At 37.0% G+C, this 13,475-nt stretch overlaps 1 protein-coding gene across 1 annotated transcript in view; it reads right to left on the minus strand.

Moving 5' to 3' along the window:
• Positions 1-12,490, minus strand: part of LOC113116490 (myelin basic protein-like) — a 31,717-nt gene extending 19,227 nt beyond the window's left edge. Inside the window, exons 1-2 of the mRNA XM_026284680.1 lie at positions 12,310-12,490; positions 5,991-6,039 (exon numbers count right to left, since the gene is read on the minus strand). Coding sequence (XP_026140465.1) covers positions 5,991-6,035 — 45 coding nt within the window. The 5' untranslated portion in view covers positions 6,036-6,039; positions 12,310-12,490. The remainder of the gene's footprint in view (positions 1-5,990; positions 6,040-12,309) is intronic.
• Positions 12,491-13,475: the final 985 nt, after the last annotated feature.

Consider the following 13,475-nt stretch of genomic DNA (forward strand, 5'->3'; position numbering starts at 1 on the left):
GTATGCTGATGACAGTGCCATTTTGGCCCACAGCCTGGACTTCATGCAGCACTCCCTTAATACAATATCCAGTCTCCACCCCCACCTCCATTCCCATACCCCACAATTTTCACATAAATGGTGCTCGACTTAAAACAGTGGAACACTTCTCCTACCTCGGCTCCACCTTGTCCTCATGCTGCTCCCTTGACACAGAAATACACACCCAAATAAATAAATCATCATCATCTTTTGGACGCCTAAGCAGCAGGGTTTTTGAAAACCGTAACCTGAAAATCTGTACCAAGATCGCCATTTACAACATGGTATGTCTCTCCACTCTGCTTTATGGGGCAGAGTCATGGACCCCATACCACCAACATATTACTAACCTCCAGGCCTTCCATTTCGCTGCATACAGAAGATACTCAATTTGTCCTGGGAAGCTCGAATCCCCCCCAGAGTCATCTTCAGCAACACTGACTCAATCTGCATGGAAGCAGCACTGGAAGCCAGGGGTGTGTTATAAATATCGTACAATAATTAATGCGCATTTCGTCAGTAAAGCCGGTTCTCTAATCAGCGGTAAATTCCATCAGGTGTGTGATTTCACACAGAGCAAATGTTACTTCACGGAGCTGTTGTTAACTGACTAGCTGCGCAAATTCACGTTCATTATCATTGTTTATTTGCGCAGCTAGTCAGTTAACAACGGCTCCGTGAATTAACAGATGCTCTATGTGAAATCACACACCTGATGGAATTTACCGCTGATTAGAGAACCGGCTTTACTGATGAGATGTGCATTAATTATCGTACGATATTTATCGCGCGCCCCTACTGGAAGCCAAAAAACATCTGCGTTGGCTAGGAGACACCATATGCATTCCTGAAACTACACCAGGGACCTCTTAAAGCGAATGAGCATTCCCTTCACGCAACTCGAATCTCTGGCATTTGACAGGTCAGCCTGGCAGGTCACTGCAGTCTCTCAAATACATAAAACCAATAAAAAACAGACAATCCGAGAGATTCATCAAGAGACACCAGAGGGAGGCTGGTAGCCACCTGGTATCTGGTTTCCCTTGCTCAATCTGCGGAAGAGTGTGTGGCTCAAGGATCGGACTCGACGCCCATGAGAAGTTGCACCAGCGGCACCATTGCTGAAGCCCCCCCACCCCACTCACATCCCTGGAGCAATATATTCAATATATATTGAATCTGTCCTGTGCACTTCAGTAACTGTCTGGTTTGGTTCAGCTACAAAATCAGACATCAGAAGACTACAGAGAACGGTTCAGACTGCTGAAAGGATTATTGGTGCTTCCCTGCCCACCCTTCAAGAACTGTATACATCCAGAAAGATTAAAAGGGTTTTAGAAAATCATTCTGGATTCCTCAGATCCAAGTTATCCCCTTTTTGAATTTTTTGCCATCTGGCCGGCACTTCAGAGCCGCAAATACCAGGACAGCCAGGCACAAGAACAGTTTCTTCCCCCAGGCAATCTACCTCAAAAACAGTTAAATGTTCCCCAATATCCTTTATATTTACTTGTTACCACCTCCATCCTAGCACACTCCTGCATCTTACTCTATTCTATTCCATTATCATCTATCATCTAACTTATTTTTTATTTATTTATTGTGCAATATTTGTCTTCATATATTTACTTCAGCGTCACTAAAACAAATTCCTTGTATGAAAAGGCATACTTGGTAATAAAGCTCTTTCTGATTCAGATTTTGTCATGCAACAACGTGCAGAAACACAGCAGCTAAACTCAAAAAATTCACAGTGTTTTATTATAATTGTGTTCTTATTATAATGGTATGTGTATGACGATCCCAGTCATAGTTATTGATATTCTGCATTGTTGTTTTCCTGCTCTGCGCACTGAAGATACAATCACCGTATACTACAATGAAGCACTTGACTCAGCCAAATGCATCTTATATCAGGTAAATAATATATCCACAATATATCCAAACCGGCTGAAATGTTTTGAAATCACCTGTACCCTACCTGATTGAAAAACTGTGTCAGTTTGAGTCTTGGTAAAGTTTTAAATCCCTGCCGTCAAGATGCTCCTCTGTCGGTCACAGGTTATGGAAAGTGAAACATAAATCTATAGAGATGGTTGGATTTATTCACGCACTTTAAAAAATATTTATTTGAAGCATCTTTCTTTTCAGATTATTATTTACAGCTTTATCATAATAGGCTGTATATTAACTTACTGATAGAAAACTGTTAGTTCTGTGTGAAATCAGACATTTGAGCTCCCCCATATAGTCAAAATGGGATAATCATAACAGCCCATGAATATTCGACTGTGAAATTGGTAGTCGAATTAAGGCTCCTCAAATTTGTCAAAATGTGTGTGTGTGTATAAGTGCTTTAAGAATTGAGAAAGGCTAAAGAAGTGGTAGTTATATATAAATTTCTTGTAATTTGCCTACTTGTTGAAAATAAATTTTGTGCTAGTCCCTGTGTGTTTAAGAGAACTAAAGCATCCTCTCTGGAAAAACACACACATTTTGGGCACCACCATAAAACTAGTGGTTGACCGATATTGGTTTCTTGACAGCCAATGTCAATGCCTATATCTTGGAAAGCAGGGGTTCAAAGCATATTATATCTTTTTTTATTAATATTTAAGAATTTTTAAAACATTTTACAATGGATTAAAAAATAAACGTGTAAAATAAACATACTTTGTCATCTAAAGTATTTTTTCACAAATAAATATTTAATAAAAATATAATTAAGAAGGAAGTAAACACTGTAACCAAACAGCAGGTCACTCAGTATTTTGGGAAGTTTGTGTGCATTGGGAATCATATTTTTTTAGATTAAAATGCTGGATAAAAATGCACACTTCACAAGATCTTTTGCAAGGTTTGTGAAATTAAATGTTCAAATGTGATTTGTTTAAATTATATAGATGCGTATTTGCTTAATGCTGATGGCAAACGAGAAAGTATTAAAATGTTTACCTTTCTATTACTAATAATATAAAAGCAATTGTTACAAAATTTTGTATACATTAATTCCTTTGTTTAACCGTTCTATTTGATTATTAGACAGACTCCTATCCGTATTGGACAGAACTGTAAAAAACGACAGTAAACAAGAGGGAGAATCATAGACTTCTGAAGTGTGTTTTTGAAGCCTTCAGCAGTAGCAATCCATCTGTCACTCAAGTGACCACACACTTAATTATGCAGAACTTTAAGGCTTAAAATAATTTAAATGGATGAATTATAAAAAAGGGTAAAATTAGCTATACAGACCAAAATCATTTTTTGAACATGGCTGTAAACATATTTTTTTCTGCTGTAAAACATGTAAAAACATGAGAAGTCTATGAGATTGACTCCCTTTTGCAGCCAGCATCTAGCAGCCAGTTGACAAATAATAGTTTAATGCCGCGTTTCCAACTAAATTACCCAGAACAATTGTACAAGGAACTTTTTTCCCCAGGAACTATTTTCCCCCCAGACCTGTTGCTTTCTGGGTTTCCACCACAGTCTAACGTACCGTGAAGATTATGCAAATAGTCTGGTGATGTATGTCTGTTCGTGTTTCTCAATACAAAATACGCTGATTTGGATTTTGCACACTTGACTCTGGAGTGTGATGTACGGTACGACGCAAATACGGTAATTCTACAAACAGCAGCGTACAGCGTACATAGCATCAGTCAGCTTGCAATGGCTACTGCAATTTTCCTCTCTGTATATATACAATATAAAACTAAATTAGGATATCAAATACCACTGCCTCCTTTCATTTTCATTTGAACATAATAACAGCTGCAGAAATGTACTTAGTTCAGAGAAATGTGTATTTATTTACAGCCATTACAATTAAACAAAATATTATATCAGTTGCCTCTTTATTTTCATTTAAACATATAGATTAACTGAATACAGACCAAAGATTGCCTGTTAGATTTACCCAAAATAAATTATATTTTATGTTTAACCACTAAAGAGACATCAGAGCCAGTGACGAATGTCAGAAGGTCTAGCTGAGGTGAGGCTGCTCTCTGCGGATACAGGACTGAGTTCTCGCTGATCGTGTGGAGCTGACCGTCTCCGAGATCGGCGAAACACAATTTTAAATAGGCGCTGTCTTTATAAATAAACTGCAGTTTTGAGTTTTAACAACTACATTCTCGCCTGAAATACTTTTAGATTTACATTTCATGACACAATAACAGTAATATTTTGATAATAATCAGAATAAATGGTGGTTGAAATCACAATGCCGGAACTCAACCAATCAGCATGTTTAGCACCCAAGTCCCGCCCCCGAAAGTTCCAGAACTTTGAAAAAGTACTACCTCGCGAGTAGGGACTTTCTGAGGGGCATTTTTTACCCAAAACTTTATTTTAGTTCCTGGTTCCTGTGGTGGAAACACACCAAGTACCAGCCCAAGTCCCTAGTTCCTGGGTAACGTTCCAGCGGTGGAAACGCGGCTTTAGTTGCAACTCGGGGAGAATGTGAACAGTGTGCGCGCTCAGGCGCTGCCGCTCTTAGTGCCGTCAAAATAAAAATCCCCACCTCGTACACATTGGCCAAGCATAAAAACTTATCGACAGATGCCGATATTTGAAAAATACCAAATATTGACCGACATTTTGGCCATAGCGATATATCAGTCGACTACTACATAAAACATTCAATCTGAGCACTGGATACCAGACTACCTTTGTAGGTGGTTTGAATGAACAGATCACAAAAAGTTTTAGATGCCATTTATGCATCATTTGCATATGATCACTTGTGACTGCGCATTTGGGACTGGTATTGATGGAATATGTGATAAACCGATGAGGGCAAGAAGCAGTTCTGAAACACAGCATAGCTTTAAATGATAATGCAATATTTATTTAAGCATCATTATCCATCCTATTTTATCAGCTGATATACAGGGAGTGATTATCTCACTGCAACAGGACATTTACTACCAAGTAGTTGGTAATTTCAAGTAATTTCTGTAACTCATGATTATCAACAAGAGGGCAGCATGTAGCTTCTATTGCACTGGAATATAATGTACCACTCACTCTGGACTGAGACAGTAGCCCACACATACCTATGTGATATGACAAGATATGGCTTGGCTTGATTTTAGGGTTTGCCGCTACTAATCTCTTCATATCTGAAAATGCTTATCTCTTGCCTTAATGGATATATTCCCAAACAGCATTAATGAAGTAAATGGTTGTCCTTTGATTAGCTGCTTCATGCATTTTTGAAACACTATAGAACATTTATCAGCATGGATATCTGAAACAGCATTTATGATTTCTCACTGACACACACATGTGAGAGCAGTCTTTAAATCCAGGATGGTGAATGCCTTGATTCTGTCGACAATTATTGAATCTAACGTGAAGAAATGACAATCACAAATGGTGTACTCACTATTTCTTCAGGATGAAGGTCAAATTACTGCAACATAATGCAATGTTGCATTTTTTTTTCTCATCGCTGTTGTTGTAATGTATTGGGAAGCCAGGATACATATCCATCCACAGAAACATACATTAGCTGAACCCCGTCTGTTTTATGTGTTATTTATAATGTCAGATTTTAGTTGAACCGCGGTGCAAATGCATGCTGAGTGGAGTATATATATTTTTTTTATTTACAGAAAAATGTTACACCGCTAGTATACATGCATGAATTTATTTATTTATCAGCTATTATTTAAAAATAGGCCAATTGGTGATATATTTACAGCTATAATTGTTAGTAGTAGTAGTAGTTTTATTATTAAAATATTGTGAGAGACATAAAGCCAGCGCTTTATACTCGAATATAACCAGTCATTTATGCCGTCATCACCCAGGTGATGAGACCTGAAAAGCACTTTTTATTTTATTTCTATCTTTTTCCCTAAACACAGCATATCCTGAACTGTACAGATGATACAAACTGAACTGTGAGTAATTCGAACCGTTACACCTCTGATATACAGACAGACAGATATACATACCTTAGCAACAGAAAGTGGCTCACGTTTTCCAAGATGCTGCCCCATGCTCCTGAGACAAAATAGAAAAAGCAATGTTTATTAATAATTAGAAATGCAAAAAAAATTATTTATATAATCAAACTGATATTTGTTTGTGCCAGAAAAAAAACACTAAAACATGTTGCATTTTAATTCAGATTAACCACTTGATTAATCAAACACACTTTATTCAACAATTTTAATAGCTTGTAATGAGGTTCAGGTCTAGCCAGTTGAGATAAACTAATGTTGGACTACTATGGATTATGGCTGAACAACTAATCGATAAAATTGATTATTTTCGCTAATGAAAATCATCGACAACGGTTCTCAAAATCTATCAGTCAGTTCTGCTCACAGTGCATGTACAACTGCAGCCAGACACATCAAATTTCACTACTGAATAACGCATCTCTATGGACAAAATGCATCTACAAATATTGGAGGAAAGCAAATGTGCTCCTGCAGGAAAAGTATGTGATCCAAGCTGCCCAGAACATGATAAACCTTTATTTTAAGCTTTAAGGTGATGCATTAGTGTAACAGCTTGCCTGTCAGTCGCTTTGACAGATTCATGTGTGCATCCTTGGCGCAAACAAACTTTACTTTATCCTTTACATATCCTTATCTCTAAATCTCACAAATTCATGCAAGCCTTTCCATTTTTGCATAAGAGACTGCCCTGATGGTCTGTGTTAAATTAAAATCTTTACTGAAAGAGCGCCAGCGTTAAACAGACGAAACACAGAGAGGCGAGGGAGACAATATTCAGCACAAAAACATTCATTGTGCTAAAATATCTTATAACGGTGGTCGCCGCCCCCAAAGTAAAATAACCATTTTAAAGGGGAAAAAAAAAAAAACCTTCGGGCGCCAGACAGGATTAAACCTGTCAAAAATTATCTTTACCCAGGATAGCAGAAAAATAACCACCTGTTACACAACAAATAATAATAATCCCAGACTAAAAGGTCATCAGGATATTTATTTCTTTCATATGTTCAAAATCATAACACAGAAAAACAAAAATGGACAAAAATAAAATAAAACAACATAAGAAATGACCACACGTTCCCGCTAGCGGTCTCTATCCGGAATCCGTGCCCGTGCCAGAAACCGACCGCGTCACGCACGTTTGCAGGTATTGAACGCACCAATGAGTATCGCGGGTCACCAGACACCAAGATAGGTGGATAAGCAGTTTTTCTTGTCTTCAGCACTGCCCATGGAAGTTGGTCTGGAAGTGCAATGCTTCAGTCACGCACCAGACATCATACCCATGAAACAGCTGATTGACACACAGCCGTCTTTCCACTGTAAACTATCACTCATACGGGCTACCCTCATGTGCAAACAAACGGATGACGCTTCTGATTCAGGTATGACACGCTCCCTTTAAATACAATTCCCTTCGGCCGTTAATTGACACACTCCACCCAGAAATCACGCTAAAATGAAAGTGAAAGTAACCGATGTTATAGAACAGATTATTTTGTTTGCCACAATCTGTTGTTTAAAATGTATATTTAGGTTTAAAAGTCAACATGCGAGTGTGAGTAATGTATGAGAGTAGGAACTGTGAACGGACAGCAGCATGTAATTGTCTGAATATACTGTAAACATCCGACGCTTTTACAGGATAAAAGAAATGACAGTAAGAGGAGACTGACTGTGATCAAAGCGCACACGACGCGTGTTTCCGTCTACAGTCTGTAGTTCCTGCACAACATTACTGTGATTGTATTCGTCTTTGTTGTTTTCATTTTTTATCTATTTAAAGTTTATTCACTATGTAGCCTACATTGATTAACAAATCTATTAAAACGAATTTATTTAATTTTTTAACCAGTTTTGTAAGGTTCGTGCCACTACTGCTCTTAACTAAAAATATTGGTAATTAAAATATTTTTTTTGGCTTTCTGTATTGGTTAGACCTCCAATTTGCATAAGCTTTTTAGTAACAGTAGTAAGCGATTTTTAATGCTATAATATAATTATTGCTGTTTCTTTGAAAGAAAGGGGAAAAAATAAGTAATGTGCTTTATAGTGTTTTTTTTTTTTAATTAGTCAAAAAGTACATAAACAACGCCAGCAAGTGAGCTGTTATCAAAGGAGGCAATTATTGTTATTATGTGAATAAATACTATTTAGTTGTTTCAGTTTGTTATTTGTTCAAAAACTACAATAACACTTTTAGAATTACATGTCTTTGTCAGATTCCTAAAATATTAGTGTTTTCTCTTATGAAAGGTGGTCTAATAAATTGTTAAGCACTGTATGTTTTCATAGCTTTCAGTTGGCACATTTGTTTTAAGGACATTGGGCAGAATGTGGAATAGTGTGTTTTTGTCAGTAAAATTAAAATAAAGAAAAAGGGGGTTTAATCCAATTAATCGAAATCAGCCAATAATCGATTATCAAAATAATTGTTAGTTACAGCCCTACTATGGATAGTCTTATACCATAATGCCACCCTCCTGTACAGCCATCTGGATCACTTTTCTCTGTTCTTAGATACTCAAGACAGCAGCTCTTTCAAAGTTAACCTGAGTATCTCTGTATTTTGTCCCATTGTTGTTTGGCAGGAAATATTGATCGCTCAAAGTATCTGTGCACTTATATATAGCTTCCACTTCATAGTTGAAACAACAGTGCCCTATCGGATCTCCAAATTCTTCCTTCTTATCTTCAGACGGCTGAAGAAATACATCAAAAATAATAATCCAAGACCTACGACCTTATATGAATCAAGGATCAAGAGCTCCTTATATTTTTGTAAGACAGAAAGTCATAATGGTTTGGAATGAAATTTTTAAAAGCAAGAATTTATCAAAAACTGTTGGCAGGTGAGACAATATTATTTCAAATGAGCCAGTGGTTATATATATATATATATATATGGCACAGGATGCAAAGATATACAACATTTATTTCCTTTATTTTTCTGGAGTCTCTAGTTACAAACTCATCACAGTTGGTCTGCAAAGATGATACATTCACACGGAAGATACTGATCTCTAGTGCACATCACAAAGTAAATGTACATAAACATTTGCACATTCTTGTTCCTTAGACTTAAAGTGAACTGTGTTTTCGGGGTGAAGGGAGTTGCAAGTATAGTGAAGATGCAGAAGATTTCAGTATTCGTTTATTTGTACTTTTTATGGGGGCAAGAAAGTGTAAGACGGCACAACCTTTTACAGTTTCCCTCATTTTGGTGTTGATTATCACTGGTGGGTCACCAGAAAGGATCCAATAGTCTAAACAGAGATATTGCATGTGATAATACTAACGTGATGATACTAACACACCAATTCTGTAATGGTTCTGCTGGTTATAATGGGACTTGTATTGGTTTTAATGTAAACTGTAATGGACCCTGTTGGTTTCTACTAATAATTGGTCACCTTCTATTGGTGGCTTGATAAAATCAATAAATCATAATGGAATGTGTCCCAAAATACACTACAGAAAAACACTTTTTCATGGTTTGTAATGATTGTAATGGTATTTGTAGTGGAAACTAGTAGAATTTTCAGTGATGGTTCCAATGTATGTATATATTAAATTAAAATGTTAATTAAATATATATATATATATATATATATATATTATATATATATATATTTTTTTTTTTCTCAGCAGGGGCGCGTCAGTCATCACATCGACAGGATACCTGATGTGCCTGCAACACTTCTTTAGAGTGCCTTTTCCTGTGGGAAACTATAGATGAATACTGGGGATTGTGTAATGCTGCTATGTGTGTGATAAACTGAGGCTTTTCACGTGATGGGGATTCGGAGAAATGATTTCATCGGAAGCGTGTGGCGGCGGACCTCCATCAGTGTTGCCAGATTGGGCGGGTTCCCGCCCAATTGGCCTCCTTTTGGTCACGTCCGACCGGAAAAAAATGCATTGGGCGGGTCTTTAAAATTTGGGCTGGTTTTTGATACAACAGGCGGGTTTTTATTTTTGACTATAAACAGTATTCTTTTTTTTTTATTTTTTATGAAAACTAACTATAAAATAAATTATATAGCTAATGTAGGATGATGTTTAAATTAGGTATGGTTCAGCTTAGCCAATAAGGTTCAGGGGAATCCTGTCCAATCAGACTTCAAGCTTGATTGGCGGGTTGTTGTAGGCTAATTCGTTATATAGTCAAAACTGCATTATCATCATCAGTGATCATCATTCATCATCATCATCATGCCAAAGTGGGGTAAATATAAAAAGTCCTACAGAAAGGAATGGGAGAGCGACCAGTCTTTAAAAACATGGATTACACCTGTGGTAGGCGATGATACAAAGGCATTTTGTAAATACTGTCAATCAGAAATCAGAGCACAGTTAAATGATTTGAAAGAGCATGCTCTTTGGCACAAGTGTTTCAAGGAATTGGCACAAGGTGCCATAAGACTTCTTGTTCTGCCTGTTTCCAATGGCCATGTTGAGCAGGCATTTCCCTCGTATCGCTTTTAAAAGATGACACTAGGAATCGCATTGGACTACCTTTACTCTCCAGCATCATGGATGTGCGCACTGGCCTGGTCAGAATGGGTTTACCTCGGCAACAATCAAACCTCCCAGGCAGTTGCTGGAGAGATTTGACTTGATCTATTAATCAAACTGGTTGTGACTGTACAAAGTTGGTCCTATCTTTAAATAGTTCTAGAATTGTTCTATAATAAAGACGTTTTCATCAGTTCTGCGGGGATTATCTACGTTAACTTCATATTAAAAGGTAAGCGTGTTTATGCTATTAGCCTACAGTTTTATTTTGATGTACAATTCTGATGTTTGATCGTTTCTGAAACGTAATAGCGGATGATGATTCAGTGTATCATTCAGTCATTATTTTATTTAAAATTAAAAGAAGGAAAACGAGAATTCATGTTGATTCCCCCAGTGGTCTATAAGTTAAATAATAATAATAATTTTAATAATGATAATATAAAAAAAAAATTAGTTGGTAATTAAGCACAAATTTGTAAGTAACCTACTAATACAAAAATAAAAGTATAATGAAATGATTTGAGAATTGGCCTATTAGAAAAGAACTGTAGTTCTCACAATAGTAGCACAAGAACAATAAAAAATGATGTAGACCTTGTGTTTTATTAAAATTATCATTTATATATATATATATATATATATATATATATATATATATATATATATATATATATATATATATATATATATATATATAAAAGATGCACTGGATATACTTGGGGCGAGCCTCTTGCTCTCCAATGTGCGATTTGTTAGTCTGGTTGTTTAATAAGAAAAAAAATGGTGTGTTTTATTCTATAACAGTTTTAATAACAGTATGTATTTTGGGCTGGTATTTTTTTTAATGGGCGGGTTTTAAGCTGTAGTTGGGCTGGAAATCTTTAGTCCAATCTGGCAACACTGACCTCCATCAGAAGAGGGCGAGATTTCACTAAAACAGTCGGCAGGTGAGCGGTTTTGAATCAGACAGCTAGCGAGACGACGTCTTTGGTTTCCCAATACATCTATTCCTTTCGACGAAAATACGACTGTATGTCGCCCACATTATCTGAACAAGAGAAGTAAACGCGGAAACTGATAGCTTACGGTCGTGTTTTCACCTCAAGGACTTAAAATCCTCAGCATTATTCGATTATAAGCTTGAATCATTTACATTTTTGAATTGGGCAACTGTTTACACTTCGAGGGCACTCTCGATAAAAATAAATACCTCACAGTATGTCTTCCTGTTAGTTAATCTCTAATGTGTTATACTGGTAACACAAAATAATCACTAAAATGATTATAATTAAAACGTGAAGCACAATGGTATTGCTGGACGTTATCTCCTCACATCTGCTCGACACGCGCTTACGTTTAGTGTAGTAACGTTATATGCAAATAAAACTGAAAACATATTTTTCTACATATCGGGGCCTCTGGAAACGGGAAAAAAACAAGTACTCATGTTAACATGAACGTCGTGCTAAACTGTCCTGAAAACCTTGCAGTCTGTTTTAATGAGTGAGTAACAGTGACAGAAAGAGCAGGAGCTAACATGCGTTGAATGCGTCCATAACATCTGGCACAGAAGTTGAAAAGGTGGCCGCAATATGTAGCCGAACCACCACACGTTACATAATAAGTACAGTCGTGACAGAAAAAGAACCACTGACTATAACATCTGCTCAGCTAGAAAACAATCTGAGCGGAAATAGAGCATATTTTACTCAAAGGCGACGGCACCGTTTACGATGTCGTGATTTGACGAACATACACACAAACACACACACACACATAGACGTACTTGTTTGCCCGAACGCGTCCACGCGATATGTAGATTACAAGATTCAGCTGCTGGCCTCAGCAGTACATCAAAAAATCCACATCTGACTAAATTATAATTTTGTAGGTTTGTTTTTCGGTTTCAGCTGCATGGATGATCCACTAAACGTTGCTACTTCCTGCTTCTAGGTAGTGCAGTGGGGTGGGGCTATACACGTTTACGTACGTCTAGCTTTCTAAATCACTTATAGTATTTAGTTATAGATGGAATAAACCTATAGATGGAATAAAACTAACAAAAAGCATTTAGTAGTTCACAACTTAATAGCGTGTGTGTGTGTGTGTGTGTGTGTGTACACGGGCTGGCCCCAGAGTCCACACCATCTCGGTCTCTCTACTGAGCTGGTTCTCTGGTTCTCTACTCTGTACCAGCCTCATTGTTAACTCAGAAACTGTGGGTGGGAGTCTTTTGATTGTTTTAAGAAATTACTCAAACCATATCTCTTTAGTGAAGCTTTTTTTTTAGTGAAGTTATAATCTTACAGTTGTTGTTGTCATTACAAGCAAATTACATGCATCTCTCTGCATTGTGTAGAATGCATTAAAATACATTTCTGTAAAAGTTAAAAGAGCCAGTCCTGTGCTTGTCTACTTTAGAATGTTCATGTGCAGTAGCTCGGCCTGAGAAAACTTGTAATTTGATCAAAAGTACATTTGATTCCACCATTGTTGACATATTTTATTTCTTGGAATGTATCTTGTCTTTGATCCCACTAAAGTAGGAGCTGTACTTGCATGTCTGACAGCAGCTGTCCATGGGAAGAATTTCAGAGGAAATTCCGTAGGATGGGAATTCATATTGATAATTATGATGAAACCTCCACCTGATTTGTGAAACAGCAAGCCATTCAGGAAAGAGAGTAGGCTATTGGTTAGGTGTAGGGATGGTAAAGGAGATAGAAGCCAACCAGACATACAACAGTTGCACTCAAAGTGTATTTTCACAATACACTTAACCCTGGATTAATGTTGTTTCATACCCTGCTTGTAGAAAATCATTTTACAACCAGGGTTATGAAACCTGTTCCACATTGCAGTGTACAGTGTGAACGATGCAATGTAAGAATGTTATGGCTAGATAGCAACAGACAATGGGAGTACAGAAGAGATTGTTTTATTCTTACCCTT

Source organism: Carassius auratus, chromosome 16 (genome assembly GCF_003368295.1).
Source record: "Carassius auratus strain Wakin chromosome 16, ASM336829v1, whole genome shotgun sequence".
NCBI classification, from domain to species: domain Eukaryota; kingdom Metazoa; phylum Chordata; class Actinopteri; order Cypriniformes; family Cyprinidae; genus Carassius; species Carassius auratus.